The sequence below is a fragment of the Schistocerca nitens genome, chromosome 6 (assembly GCF_023898315.1).
Source record: "Schistocerca nitens isolate TAMUIC-IGC-003100 chromosome 6, iqSchNite1.1, whole genome shotgun sequence".
NCBI lineage: Eukaryota > Metazoa > Arthropoda > Insecta > Orthoptera > Acrididae > Schistocerca > Schistocerca nitens.
Genome location: NC_064619.1, coordinates 689,075,318 through 689,091,625, shown reverse-complemented (window position 1 = coordinate 689,091,625; position 16,308 = coordinate 689,075,318). Strand labels below are relative to the sequence as shown.

At 38.6% G+C, this 16,308-nt stretch overlaps 1 protein-coding gene across 1 annotated transcript in view; it reads right to left on the bottom strand.

The window, feature by feature from the left end:
• Positions 1–10,071: 10,071 nt before the first annotated feature.
• LOC126263028 (iron-sulfur cluster co-chaperone protein HscB) overlaps positions 10,072–16,308 on the bottom strand; it is a 39,426-nt gene continuing 33,189 nt past the window's right edge. The window contains exons 3-4 of the mRNA XM_049959993.1: positions 14,174–14,371; positions 10,072–10,349 (exon numbers count right to left, since the gene is read on the bottom strand). Coding sequence (XP_049815950.1) covers positions 14,245–14,371 — 127 coding nt within the window. The 3' untranslated portion in view covers positions 10,072–10,349; positions 14,174–14,244. The remainder of the gene's footprint in view (positions 10,350–14,173; positions 14,372–16,308) is intronic.

Sequence of the window (16,308 nt, the reverse complement as noted above, 5' to 3'; positions counted from 1 at the left end):
AATTTCCATCTTAAAAGCAATGTGTATCTTGATTCAGTGGTCTGCATCAAATAACAGACAGTCATTTCTTCCCGTTTTCCGTTATTCCAACTAAATCAAAGGCAGTTCACTTTTTTTTGCTAGATTTGTTTCACTTCTTTTGTTTATGAACATACTTCAGTGGCCCATAACACTTGTGTCTAGAGAGAGAGGGAGAAAGAGAGAGGGGGATTCTGTAACTTACCAAACGAAAGCGTTGGTACGTTGATAGAAACAATAACAAACACAAACAAACACACAAATTTCAAGCATTCGCAACCCAAGGTTGCTTCATTAGGAAAGAGGGAAGGAGAGGGAAAGACGAAAGGATGTGGGTTTTAAGGGAGAGGGTAAGGAGTCATTCCAATCCCGGGAGCGGAAACTTACCTTGGGGGGGGGGGGGGGGGGGGGGGGGAAGGGACGGACACACACACACACACACACACACACACACACACACATCCATCCATCCATCCATCCATCCGCACATAACAGACACAAGCAGACGTGTGTGTGTGTGTGTGTGGTAATGTGTTATACTATGTTATGTTTTCTCATATTATTTTGTATTTCCCACATTAGAAAGAACTTTTGTAGAACAAGTTTTGTGAGGTTCGATTTCGAATGTTGCTAGTCTGTCATCCTGGAGATGTGTTTATTAGGTCTCCTTAATCCAGACAGCCAATTTCAGTAATCCCCCCCCCCCCCCCCCCCCTCTCCGGCAGGTGGCAGTCTGTCTTTTCCTACATTGTTGATATTCCTATCTGGAATTTCCATTGTTTAATTTATTCTTTCTTTTTGTAATTTTTATACTTAGAATTGAAATAAATTATTTATATTTTTGTATGATATAATTGTACCATTGCAATGCAGTGACCAAATGTGAGCAGAGGTCTGGTTACTGCACTGGAAGCTATAGCACAGATTATGCTTTACACGGATTACCACAGAGAGTACAGTGAATTTAGCTGCAATGACACTAAAGAGTACAGCCACCCGTTGAATATATGGGAGTTAGAACGTGCCTCATCTATGATTTGTAATACAATGGGAAAGCCAGATAAAGTGCTTTTTGGTGTAGATCTTTGAACCCATAAAGTTGTTCATCACCATCAGTGTGGTTTCTGAAAGGTTCAAAAGCAATTTATGGTATAGTGTCCAGCCAGGAGCCACTTCAATACTCCATATTTACAGACAACTTCTTAATCTGATTTTGGAATTATTTCTCAACAGCTGCAATTAATGTAGACTAGAAGTAGGATTGAAAACTGCAGCAATAATTTTTCTTTGATAAATCAAAATAACAGAGCTGGAATTCTCAGTAAAATTTAGTTCACTGGAAAAGTTAGAGAAATTTAGGATAATTCTGGAAGACTGTTAAGGGCATTGAACTGTTCATTGTTGTGAACGTAAGTAGGCTTCCACAACCAGTGTCATTTTGAATAAAATAATTTTGTGTATTGGGCTGCATTGTCATAAAATACTAAAACAATTGCCGAAATTTTGACTGACCTGCTGCAGTCCTCTTCAGGGTGGTTAACTGTTGGGCACTGTTGAATGTCTCCCCATATATACTGGTTTATTTCAGTTATCTGATGTCTAAATACTTTTGCATCCAGAAAAGGAATAGCTTCATCACTTTCCATTTCTTGTTTGAACTGTATGTTCTGTGTAAGATGTTAAGTTGCTAATAAAACCTGTGTAGTTCTATTTCTCCAGTTGACCATATGACAAATGTGGAGTCTTCGTACTGCAGCCAGTAGTGTGGGTGCAGTGGCATGGAATTTAGCATGCTCTGTTTGAAAGCTTTCATGAATATGTCAGCCACTACATGTGAAAGGGGGGAGGCCATTACCATTCCATCTATCTGCTCATAAAATTTTCCCTGCCAACTAAAATATGTTGAAGACGAGCACAACCACACCAGGTCGCAGATGTCTGGCAGTATTTGTTCTTGTAGGATATTGATGGTTTCAGCTAAAGGCATGCTGGTAAACAATGATTTTACATCAAAGCTAACTGTGAGATCCGTAGCTATTACTTGCTGTGAGCTGGTTGAAATGCATAGAATCCTTAGCAAATACCTTGTGTGGCCAACCAGGCTATGTAATTTGTGGACAAGTTGACCCCATTGACAACAGGTCTCATAGAACAGCAGTCTTTGTGAACCTTCAGTACTCAAAATATTTTTGGTGGCACTGAAATTTTCGACATGAGCCTCTTAGCTGAACAAATTTATTCTAGAAGTCGCGAGTAGGGCTTGCCTCTTCGCTGTGGGAGGTGTCGGCAACCGTGTAGGCAAGGTTCTGCCTCACGGAGGAAGCAAACCCATATTCCAGAGTGACCACAAAATCTGAGATCTGTTTCGGCCCACTAAGGATCCCATGTATGCCCTCCACATTTCAGGCATCTACAAACTTCAGTGTGAATGCAGCATAGTTAGTGATGGTGAAACCAAGAGACCCACTTAGTGTTCACATATTGGAGCGTGAATGTTACGTACAACTGGACAGAGCACAAAGTCAGCTATAGCTGAACATCACCAGGAATGTGGTTGTACTATCAGTTTTCGAGAAGCTTGTGTTCTTGCTCAGCAGCCTTGGATGCAACAGTGAAAAATATGACACCATTGAAATAATCAAATGCCCTAACGAGGTGTGATTGGAAAGTTTTAAGATTGGATCTGCTACTGCTTATTGGTTTGGTGGGCAGGTACACGGAGGGTGGAGAATGAGTCATTGCCTTGTCCTTGAACGTCCTCTGACAGGAAACTGTTTCCTTTATTCAGTTCGTTGTGGCAGCTGGTTGAGTGTGGGTCTGTTAGGGCTTGTTGCCGGATTCTGTGTGCGTGAAAATGGACATCAAAATGGAGCAATGAGTTTGCGTGAAATTTTGTTTTAAAATCAGGAAATCAGCTTCGGACACTTATGAACTATTAAAAACAGCTTTTGGAGATAATTGTATGAACCAGTCAAATGTTTTTGTCAGGTTCAACAAATTTAAAAATGGCGACAAATCATTTGAAGATGAACCACAGTTCCACCTCAAAAACAAATGAAAATGTTGTGAAAGTTCAAGACTTAGTGCACTCTGATCATAGACTTACAATTAGGGAAATTGCTGATGACCTTAAATTAAGTTTCTATGCAGTACAGTCAATTTTAACTGAAGATCTGAATATGCATTGAGTGTCTGCAGAATTCATTCCAAAGTGTTGTCAAGTGTTACTCGACTTGAAGTGTTCCAAGACTGAAAATAACCGAGATTTGTTAGCTAGGGTAATTACAGGTGACGAATAATGAGTATATGGGCATGATCCTGAACCCAAAGTGCTGTCTTCGCAGTGGAAGACTCCAGGTTCACCATGACCAAAATAAGCACGGCAAAGTCTGTTGAAGGTGAAGACAATGTTGGTGATTTTTATTCTACTGGTATTGTGCATCATGAATTTACCCCTGGAGGACAGACAATTAACCTGTCCTTGAGCGTTTGCGCGTAAAGGTACAGAAGAAAAGGCCTGCATTTTGGTAAGACGGGAGTTGGGTGCTACACCATGACACTGCTCCGGCTCATTGTGCCTTCTTCAAGCGAGCTGCCACAAAAGCAAGTCTGCAGTGGACCGATGACAATCATATCATAACACCTCAAGAAATGTTTGAATTCTGTAAAAAACATATCAAAGGAATTACCTATGTTTTTGTACAATGTGAGGAAATACAAAAAGTCTATGACAGTGTCTTGAAGGAAAGGTACAACACTTGTTGGAATATTAAAGGCACTCGATCTCTTCATTGTTTTGTACCCCATTCACACAACTTACTGAAGTGTAAGATCAAATCAACTTCGACTGATAGTGAACTTCATCAGTGTGGAAAACTTGTACAATTGGTTCTTCAAAATAAAGACATAGTGGCTTGTGCTTACGATGAACAGTGGTGGATTGGCGAAGTTGATAATATTGACTGTCAGAACCAAGATGTACATGTTGTATTTTATCACCCTCTACGATCAAGGACATATTTTAAAAAATTGAGAAGGATCAAGTTTGGATGCCACTTTAAAAGTGTACGGAGGAAGCTGTCTCCCATGGAATTTACAACTGTGACTGGGCAAACTTATAATCTAACACCCAAACTGAGTGAACAAAATCCTCAAATGTTCAATGGGCAATGTACTAAAAACAGATTACAAGAGAACAATATAACTTTATTAGTAGGATTATTTTCAATAAAAAAGTAAGTCATCATAGATATGATTAAATTATATACTGTAACTGATATATTTTATTCCATAAGCCTCGATATCGCAGATGTTAAAGAACGTATTTTTGACTCGTGTTTGTAATTGAATCTCAAAGTTGAAATTTATACTGAAATTTGATATCATAAAGGTCTATTAACTGTGAAATTTTCAGATTTTTATCTGGTCCCCCAACAAAGATATTGCGGGCCACAAAATGGAAAAATTAAAAATCCATTTTTTAAAATATTGTATTTTTTAAGTGTAGCTGGTCACCATTGATACTCTATAAAAAGTAACTATACTATATAGTGTAATAGCAGAAAAAAATATTAAAGCTGAGAAATTAATCTTTCTTTGGAAAACTACCATTCAAATATTGAGTTTTTTTTTTAAATTTGTGGCTGATAACTTTGAACTATTAAAAATATATTAAAGAATGCATCATAATGATGTTAATTTGTAGCGCAGAGTATGTTGAACTAAATGCATTTTACCTGAAAGGCATAGGACAATCAACTACTGAATAATTGTAAAAAATGTAGATGCTTGCAAATACAAAAAAAATGCATGCGGCCTGGAACAAATATGGCTGCCATTTAAAAAAAATAAATTAAAAAAAAATATTTTTGTGACTACTAAACTTTGGGGAATTCACCCAGCAAATATAAATTTTTTTTCTGAGATGGTCAAACAACCAATTATTTTTTTCTTGGACCACTTGGTATGGATTGGCCCTATTTAGATCAATTTTGGTTGATCCGCATGGATGCAAAATGGTACAAATAACGTATGGAAGTAACAAGGACTTGCAAAATGGATTATAGAGATGTTCATGTTCAGTCCCACTTGTTACAACATTTGATATTGCTTTGAATGAGCCAGTACTGATATGTCACTTCAGGTGGCAGAAATCGAAAACGGAAGATAGTCAAGGAAAAATGTTCAGATTTGTGTAATCTTTTCCAGTCGTACCAACTGTACTGTTCAGTGTTCACACGTGTCGTCATTTGCTCCTAAAGTGCATCTTTTTCATTATGTGCTCTCGCAATGAAAAACAAAGTATGTCTCCACTGTCACCCATTCCAAGGAAAGGTGATGTAGTTGTTCAATTGCAATATACTGCAGATAAATTTCCCTTAAAACAATGATCAAATGTAGATCACCCTAATTATCACTTAAAAATAAGGTGGCTAATTAGATAACACAAGACAACAAATTTGAACTTAGTGTTTCACTGTATTCTGTACTAAATCACAATTTCTAAGATCTAATCAGAAATGTTCCACCATGTACCAATTTTTCTGGAGAAGATACGCCACACACATCTATTTCGAGAAACTTTGAAACGACTCTGTAATAGTACAGGAGGAATATGTAGTTGATTAATATTCAGATCATGTAATAAAAGTAATTGTTTGTTTTACAAAATGAAAATAGTATGAGAAAGCTGAATAAAGCTTCAAATTTACTTACAGGTCAGAAACTGTTCCTGGATGCTTTCCATCTGTGGGTGGATGGATGGATGATGAAACTTCATGTCTAGCATTAATATCTTGGGGAAATCACTCACCATGTTCGTCACTCCCACAAAGAGTTCATGTGCACGCGCACACACACACACACACACACACACACACACACACACACACACAAAGGATTGAAAATGTCTCTCAAAGGCCACTCTTTCACTTTATGCCAGTGACACAAGAAACAGCAATATTTTGTGTAACCAGTCTGCATTCCCAGAAGTAGTCCCTTTGTAGTAGTTGATCCTTTAATTGAAGGGAATGGGCCACTGGTATCATATGTATCTTGTTCCCATTACGTAAGAGAACAGCTTTGAGACTACTCTTTGAGGAATCTTTAAATTCCTTTACTACTTCTGGATTGTGAATCATCCCAAATTTTGTAAGCAGCCCATTTATGTCATTACATTATACCACGACCTCTGTAATTGAGAGAGAGAGAGTGGATAGACCAAGCTGTCGTTTACAGAATGAAATACTAGTGTTTGGTTGCAACAGGTTCTTTTCTTGAAGATGAGTCCCAAGTAACTCTGCTTCCCTCTTTGAAAGATTTATATCTCTTAAGGTACTATTTCGCTGCAACTGCCGGCCGTAGCGGCCGGCAGTGACTGCGGGCAGTTGACTACTGCTCTTAGGCAAAGCAACGGAACGTATGTCGTCGTAACTGCTCGGCAGTCAGCGGTCGTGACGTCATCGCGACTGCTGCATAAGCAGTCTAGCAGTTGGGTCGCGACTGCCAGGTGTGTGACGACTGCAGAAATCAGCGACGCGCTGTGTCTAAGAAAGGTTTTCACGATGACGATGACGAACAGTAAGTGGAGTATGTGAGCGGATACTCTATACTGTATGATCATAAGCTTATAGATTTCAGAAGTGTGATGGCAAAGGATAAGGTGTGGAAAAAGATTAGGAGAAGCAATGAAAAAAGATGGTAAGTGTTTTGCATATATACATTCATTTATTTATGTTTTTTCCCTACTGTTACAAATTGTACATTATGGAGGCTGCAACAATGCTTCCATTCTTTCTGCCACCAAACGATTACAACAATAGTAGTTATGAGTAGTAACAATAATTTATTTCCTTTATTTGAGCCTTAGTTCTTTTCCAGGTTGTAATCATTGATTTGTAGGTTCACAGAAGTAATTCTTAAATGCATCTCGTACCTGAAACCCTTCAGCTTGGTAGAATCCCCCTGTTCGGGGCAGGGGAATAATGTTCTGTGGTAAACTCACGTCATGGTCAAGTTCATAAAAAGGTCGTCCTCTTTTTCCTGAATAGGAGTCCCTGAAGAGATTGTGTAGACAGCAACAAGCTGTAACGAGTTTATCACTTGTGTTAGATTGCAGATACAGATACAGATTTTTGTAGAACACTCGAAATACCTGACACAAAAGTCCAAAAGCGTTTTCAGAAACTCAGCGCGCTCGTGACAATTTACAGTTGAAGGTCGCTTTTGATATATCTTGCTGGGCAGACGAGCAAGTGTAAGGCTAGAGAATATGCTTTCGCAAGCGGAATGCCTCGTCGCCTACTATAACAAATGGTATCTTGATGTCAGTTAATGGAAGCTCTTCATCTTCTGGAAACACGTCTCCTTTCAAGGTCATTTTCCCCATTGCTGACTTATTAAATATGCCACTGTCTCCTTCCTTCCCATATGAACCTACGTCTATCGCAACGAATTTGCAGTTCGCATCAGCCAGTGCCAAAAGTACTATGGAGAAGTACCCTTTGTAATTCCAGAAAAGGGAACCACTTTTTCCAGGACACTGTATTCTTATATGTTTCCCATTAATCGCAGCACAGCAGTTACGGAAACCCCAAAGAGTGTAGAATTCTTTCGCACCTTCCCTGAAAGATTCTTGAGATGGTGGAGGCAGGAAGATAGGTGCCAAATGTTGGCCCATAGCTTCTACTGTTTCACGAACTATGATGCTCACGTAGCTTGGTGATATCCAGAAACCATATCCAAGGGATATGAAACTCTCCCCTGTAGCTAGAACCTTTAACACAAACCATAATTATTATTAATACATGAAACATAAATATGTCTTGTCCTAATTACACAGCTAAACAATTATCGTTCCGTTTCAGGTAACCAGTGTAAGAAGAGATGGAAAGACATCAGAGATAACTAATGGAAAACAGTTCGAAAAGAACTGCAAACAGGTTCTGCAGCATGCAGTTCAACAACAAAATGGGCGTTGTTCACAGACTAGGCTTTTTGAGAGTTGTAGAAAGAGGGCGGTCGTCTTTTTGTAGTGTTCCGCTAAAGGAGCCAGCAAATGTTGAAGGACTGCTATCTGATGAAGACTGACAAAATGCCAATGAAACAGGGCCTGACAATCCACAAGCAATTGCTTCCTCTAGTAACGCACCTGCTGCCAACTCTTCCATCTCAGCTCCCAGATTGAAGAAAACACACTGGGATTCAATCAACCAAAGCATCCAACAACAACTGGAATTGCTGCAGCGCTTGGTTAATAATCGGGAGCCGGATGATGATGTGAGGCTGATCGTGAGAAGCATCGCAGCGTCCATTAGGAAACTACCACGTCACCTCATTAATAAAGCGAAAATTGACATTTTAAGCTATGTTACGGGACTTGACAGTTCTTCAGAATCATCTCTTGTGCCACTACCTGTCAGCATCAGTCCTTCCTGCTCGTCTTCCCTTTCATCTCTGTTCGAACGAACTTTATCAGTTGGAGACGATATGTACACTTTCACCCCATTAATAAACGTAGAACCACAAGCAGGTGATACTACTTTTGAAAATAATTACTAATCATAATGTAAACACAGTCTAAAGAAAATGTAAAAATAAACAAACTGTACAGACCCTGAGTCGTTTCCAAATAAATCTGTTATTTTAATAGAAATTTATGTTATTTCATAGATACAAAATTAACCATTTTAAACCACTGTTGATGAATATGTATGTTTTTATACAGCTACTTACCGTAAAGTCACTGCAATTTTTTTGTCGGCTTCTATTGGAGTTTGCACTGCACTGGTAGCTGTTCCTGGTATATCTTCTCTCACCAGACTTAAAACAAAATCGAACTGAGATGGGTTAAGTCTAAAGAAATTTCTGAACCTCTCTTCATCGTTTCGCAAGTGACCGGTTACTAAGTTAGCATAAATTCCTTCGCTTTTCCGTGTTTGGAAAATGCAGTGGGGACAAGATCTTGTAAGCATTGCAATAATTTCCTCTTCTTCTTCTTCCTCATCCACCAAAAAACCTGGAATGGTATTAGCATCCATGTTGTGAACTCGTGTGCCTGTTCCTTTCACAGAGGTAACTCACTGAGTGGCGTGGCCACTGCGGTCAGCAGTGTCAACGAAATACACAGGCAGTGACGGCTGGCAGTTACTGCCCGCCGCTACGGCGGGCAGTCGCAGCGGAATAGTACCTTTACACGGTTGTACAGTTTTACCTGCAACAGTGGCTGCGGTTGCTGCAGATGGCATTTACTCAGGATCTTCATGATCTATTGGTCTATCACTAACATTGTCTGTGGGTGATTTTGAAACGGCAAATTGCAAATTTGTATAAGAAACTGTGTGTTTCTATTTACTTGAGACTTCTTTTACTTTTGTTAAACAAAAGTAGCAATCTGTAATGTGGTTTGTTTCCTCCATAACTGTGGTATGGCATAGATGGATGGGTTCCATTGCAACCAGCCTCTAAGCAGTGGAAGCAATGAGAAACAACTCTTCTGTGTTGCCCAAGAGTTTGACAGATGTCAAGACTTAGTAGTATCCTTGACACACACACACACAAATATTTGGTGAATTAACACACCTGTAAGCCATCGCTGAGTGGAAGTAACGTGATCATGTACAAACAATATTCTTCATGTCAGTGGATGCACACACATCAAGAATCAATACGGTTTGATCTCACAGTGAGATAGTAGATTGACAACTGCATCTTTCCTTTACCCCCCCCCCCCCCAAGCAATAATATTCCTAAAATAACAACTGTGATAAGTGCTGCAACAACATAAAGAACACAGATATGCAGATAAAATTGAGTTTCCAGAAGAAAGTTTAGAGGATAATGGGTTTCACCATTGTCATCAGGGAACGTAACTCTGTAATCACCACATATTTTTGTTGTGTGACAAATTTCATTGTCACACTGTGCAATGGATGATGAGGGAACTATTCTGCTAAATGAATCAATCCTAAACAACATGCAGGAAACACCACTGCAATGTGTGTCGTGTCACTTTAGAAAGTGAGGCAGACTCCTTATTAAAGAGACTCAAACAACTATATAGGACAAAATATTTTTATTTTCTCAGATACAAAACTTTACAAAAATCAAGAAAATGAGAAAGACAACAATATGCACCGCTTTTCTGGACAAATCTGCTGGCAGCATCTATTAAATAACAGATTCACAACTGAGAAATACAAAATATGCCTTCAGCCACTTCCCGATTCTTATTTGCATGGCAATTATAATGCATGAACATCAGGTTATCCTTTCTTTCATTGTGGAGATCTACAGTCTTCTACGTGTACTAGTTGCTGCTGTAGCAGTGAGTACTGCAACAAAAAAATGAGAGCACAATTAAAATTTTTGGCATAGAAGAGGAATGTCTATTTGCTACCATATTGTAACTGGTTTGGCCAAAACACAAATTAGTATGAAATTTTGAATAATTTCAAAAGTATGGGCAATTTAAGCTTTGAAGCTATCAAATAGCGGACAACATATGTGAGCAAAATTTATTATCCACACTGAAAACTATCATTTGCAAATAAGTTTGCAAAATGATTTATTATACACTAAATTAACACTTCCCTTTGCCCTTGGTCTTCACCCAACTCCTGCCAGTCATAGTGACTATGAAACTGAATTTAAAAATGCTAGTAAGTTGCGTAAGTAATACAAATTAAGATGATATTGAATCCTTTATGGTACACTCAATGCATTTCAGGCATAGCCCATCATTGGATAACCTGGTAACAAATAATAAAGAGAAATGCAAATAACACTATACAATACAGCTTTACCAAAGAAATGAGCTTATATAAATCTCTAATGAAATTAATTGTACACAATTTTGAAGAATGTAAGTACATACCATTTAAGATCATATGCACCGACAACAATGTTGAATAATATCCATACAAATGTCAAGTAAACCTAACCAATAGCTGACTACAGTTACAGTGTGAAGACACCACTAATGGAGCCATAGTGTAAGCTCTTATCACTAGTGAGCAGCACTTTTGATGTTTAAAACAAAATGTTACTATAAAATAATAAAGGCTCAATCAACCCTAATATGCTATGTCAAATGTACAACCATTATAATTGTAGTACAAGGCATTACATTTACAACAATGTCACTTAGAATCACATTCGGTAAGTATGATTTGTTGATAATTTCAGTAGAAGGCATTTCATATCAACACCAAGTTAATTAAAATAAATATTTTGTTTTTACCAGCAAAGTTGTGTACGAAAGTCATCAGTAAAACACAATGCAAGAGTGCAGGTTTCACAAAACAAACTTACTGTTACAAGTCATCTTTACATTTGCAATATGACTTACGAACAAATCATAGCGAATCCGGTTCTATTGACATTTTAAGTCTAATGTCTTATTTTAAATGTCATCAGAAGTGCTGCACTCTATCAATATGAGCTTAGTTATTGCACCTTTAGCAGTGCCTTGACACTAACTGTAGTCAGCTATTGGTTAGGTCTACAGCCTACTTCTTATATACAACAGCACAAGTTTTGCTTGACACTTACAGACATTATTCAATGCACCTGACAATGCATATAATCTTAGATGGTATGTAGTTATAATGTAATTGGATAGAGAAAAAGTCTACTCACCAAGCTGCAGCAGGAGAACACACACATAAAAGGTTATACTTATGCAAGCTTTAGGAGTCAGTGGCTCCTCCTCCTGACACAAGGGGTGAAGGGAAAAGGACTGGAGAAGTTCAGGAAAAGGGGTAGATTTCAGAAAAATCACACAGAACTGCAGGTCAGGGAGACTTAACGGACGGAATGAAAAGGAAAGACTGATTGTTGGGGACTGCACCAGACGAGATTTGGAAGTGTGATAGCTTGAGAGTGGAAGACAGAGATTAATGCAAAAACATTGTGCACGAGTTAATAAGAGTGAAAAGCTAAGTGCATTGAATACAACGGAGGTGGGAGGGTGGTGGCAAAAAATAGACAGGTCGAAAAATTAAAGATGTAGAAAACTAAAATGGTGTAAAGAAAGGAGTAGTTGTGAAGAAATGCAGAGACAGAAGAAATTAAGGCCAGGTGGGTGGCAAGAACCGAGGACATGTTCCCACTTGCAGAGGTCTGAAAAACTGGTGCCTGGGGGAAGAATCTAGATGGCACTTGTGGTGAAACAAGACCGAGGTCACAACTGCCATATTGTAGAGCATGGAGATAGTCATGGCGATGTAAAAGACCAGTGTTCACATAAAAGATGGTATAGGACACGTGTCATTTCACAGGCTCCTCTTCCTTAATAGAATACATTTTGCCAACTACAAGGGTGGCGTAGGTGGTAGTAGAATGGTGCATAGGCAAGTCTTGCAGCGAATGCGCTCGTTGATGGACCATGTGTGCTTCTTGGATGTATTCTTAATTTTAGTTTGGACATAAACGATACTTTTTCTCCTGGGAATGGATGGTTCACCGTTGCCATAGTAAGAGGTGGTAGCGGAGTTCCAATTGCACCTGGACTAGAAAGTTTTAACAATAGAGATATAATTTCGTATCGTACCTATCACGTTTGAAATTGCTAATAAAGACTTTGGTAAATCTGCTTATGACTCTACTTCTCCACTTGTACTGTATACACGTAACAAAAGAAAACTTAATCCTAATGGATATTCAGGAGTTCTGGGAACCAGGGTGACGCAAAACTTTTTTTGATGTGTGCACTACCATAAAAACATACTATACCACCTGTGAAATGACACATCATATACCAGCTGTCACGTAAACTTTGTTCAGCCCTTTACATCGCCATGACTACCTCAGAGTTATCAGTTACTGATGAATGGGCATAGGCAGAGGATGTATTCCAGCAACACACAATATCCTGTTGCAGAGAATGCTCTACAATGTGACAGTTGTGACCTTTGTGCCTGTTTCACCACACACGCCATCTGGATTCTTCCCCCAGACACGAGTTTCTCAGGACTCTGAAGGTGGGAACTAGCACCACATGTCCGTGGTTCTTGCAATCCACCTGGCCTCGGTTTAAATTAACTTCTTCTTTCTCGGCATGTCTTCAGAATAACTACTCCTTCCTTCATGCCGTTTTAGTTTGCTACATCTTTCATTTTCCGACATGTCTATGTTTCACCACCACCACCCTCCCACCTCTGTTATATACAATGCACTTAAGCTTTTTCACTCTTATTAACTCATGTACAATGTTTTTGCAGTAATATATGCCTTGCATATTACAGTGCCTTGCACCTTAAAGCTCTCAGGTTTTCAAATCTCGTCCGATGTAGTCCCCAACAATCAGTCTTTCCTTCTGATCCCGTCCGTTAAGTCTACCTGACCTGCGGTTTGGGGTGACTTTTTCAGAATCTACCCCTTTTTCCTAAACCTCTCCAGTCCTTCCCCTTCATACCTCTTCCTTCCCCTTCAACCATCCTGCCAGGAGGAGTCACTGGCTCCAAAAGCTTGCATAAGTATAACCTTCTTTTACGTGTGTGTTCTCTTGCCGCCCTTTGGTGAGTAGATTTTTTTTAATCTATCCAGTAACATTATATTGTGAAAAATTGGTTATTTTCAATGGTATGTAGTTACATTCTTCAAAACTGAGTACAATTTATTAATTTCATTAGAGGTTTATATAACCCCATTTCTAGGTAAATCTGTAGTGTACAGTACAATTATTTTCATTTCTCATTATTATTTGTTCCCAGGTCATCTGATGATGGGCTTGGCCAGAGGCAAGTCAAAAGCACAATACCATCAGGATCTGTATTACTTACACGACTTGCCAACGTTTTTAAAACCATGTTCATAGTTACTCTAATTACGGTTGCACACTTCTACCGGGATTTCAGGTCCATTTTCCAAGTCATAGTGACATTTCAGGGTACTAATAGACAGAAATATTAAATAATAATAGACAAATATTAAAATGTATAACTGCGTATGATTTATCATTCATTGTTGAAAATTCTCAATCTACACATTTTGATGTAAGATGGCAAAATAGGTATAACACATTCTTCATATTACATTAGGAGGAAAACCTCATTAAATAGACATTTCAAATGATACAATACAAATAGGATTGTTATCTCTGTGATTTTTGAAGTTGTTTCAGTACAACAAAACTCTTATTTTCTAAATGGCTTACCTTCGCAACAGGAAGTGCTGATATTTATTACTGACTGTTTTAATACCAAGATTTCAAATAACTGATATCAGTCATTCAAAACCGAATTCTTGCCTTTTTTCCTTTATTTTAGATTCTGCTGTCGAATAATATTTCATTCTCACAAGGATGCGCTTTGCTTTCTCCATGTCTCCTTCAGCAAATGAACTTGATAAATCTCTGTAAACAACATTTCTCAGTTGAAATACTGAGAACCTAATTATGATGTTTATTTACATTGTAGAAAACATGAAAGTTTAAAATGAAAGGTGAGAAATTCATTACATAGAAGGCACAAACTTAACTGCCAAAAAACTGAATCTTTGCCAAATAATCCATAAGTTATTTCATGGGTGCCAGTTAAAGGATAAAAAAAGAGGAAAAAATATTACAGTAATACACACAGTAGGGCATGGAAACTTTCAACTTCTACTTGACTATGACGCAATTCACAAATGACGCCTAGCAGTCAACATTTTCTATGTGACCATTCCAATTTAAGCTGTTCGTAATTGTAGTTCCTACGTATTTACACCTTTTAATTTAGGGGTTGATCGTATAACAGATTGCTTTTACAGCTCTCGAGATTGGTTCTGATCTTCTGATGGCTTTACTAGACCAGGATTTCCCATACTGTGTTCCATGGAATACTGGGGTTTGTGAAAAGTGAATAAGTCCTCAAAGAAAAACTATTAACAACATGGCTTTTTAAAATTTTATTATTGCTTTGTTATTAGTTAAGATTTAAAACTGAAGTAATCACAGAATAAAACAACTTCATTTTTTAAAAATTTATTAGCCTTCGAAATAAACCAGGTGTTCCATCAAATACATCGAAGTACCAGCACTCTCAAACAGTTCCATCAGAGGAAAATTTCGGTATCTCTTGTACTAGACAGTCAATGACAGCATCCTCTGCAAACAATCAAAAGGGGATATTCAGATTTGTCCTAAATTGTTTATATACAGGGTGATTATAATTCAAGTTAAACTTTCAAAATGCTGTAGAAATAACACCACTGGTCAGAATAACGTCAAACTGCAACGGAATATTATCAGAGAGGGGGGAAAATGTATGGCAGAAGAAAAAAATAAATAAATAAATAAAGAATAGTGCGAAAACTGATCAATAGATGCCAAACGTAAATGAAAACACCTGTCACGCGCATGACTCACTGAAGTTGGCATAAACAAGCCAGATACACAGCTTTTCCTCCTTTCGCGTCTGCGGCGTTCATCATGACTGTCTCAATACAGGATCACACTCTGCTTGTAAAACTGTATTACAAGAATTATGACTGTGCACATGTCGCTCTGCAGATGTTCCGGACACTGAAGGGTTTGAAAAAAGGCATTGGTCTGATGACTACCATAGGTCTGGAGAAAATGATTCGTAAATTCGAAAAGATGGGTTCTTTTGGTCTGCAACCTGGTACAGGGAGGAAACAAATTGATTCGATGTCAGTGGAAGCAGTGGCCACAGCAAAGCAGGAGGAGATGAGTGGTTGTATGCAAACATCTAGTGCACGGAGAATTGCCTGAACATTGGACATACCCATGAGTATGGTGCTTAAAATCCTACGAAACATCCTTCTTTGCTATCCGTTCAAAATTACCCGTGTGCACGAGATGCTTCCTGTGTACCTGCCAGCAACCAAGATCTTTGCTTTAGAATTTCTTGCTCACATGGAACTGGACAATGATTGGCCGTGGAAGATTTTGTGGACAGATGAAGCCTACTTCCATCTGACAGGATATGTCAGTACACAGAATTGTCGAATATGGGCAACGGAAAATCCACACGTAAATCACCCAGTACCACTTATCCTAAAAAAGGCCACTGTGTGGTGCGGGTTTACAGCATCACTTATCATAGGGCCATATTCTTATTGAAGTGACGACAGGTGCTTCCGGTGCTGTTACCTGTACCATCACTGGTAAGCGCTACGAGTGTCTTGTGCAACCAGGTCATTCTAGCTCTCCAACAGTGTGGATGGGATCATTTTTATCCAAGAGGGCACACCTCTCCACATTGCAAATCCAGTTAAGCAGCTGCTGAAGCGACATTTCGGAAATGCTAGAATTATCAGCAGCCATTTTGGAAATGCTAGAATTAT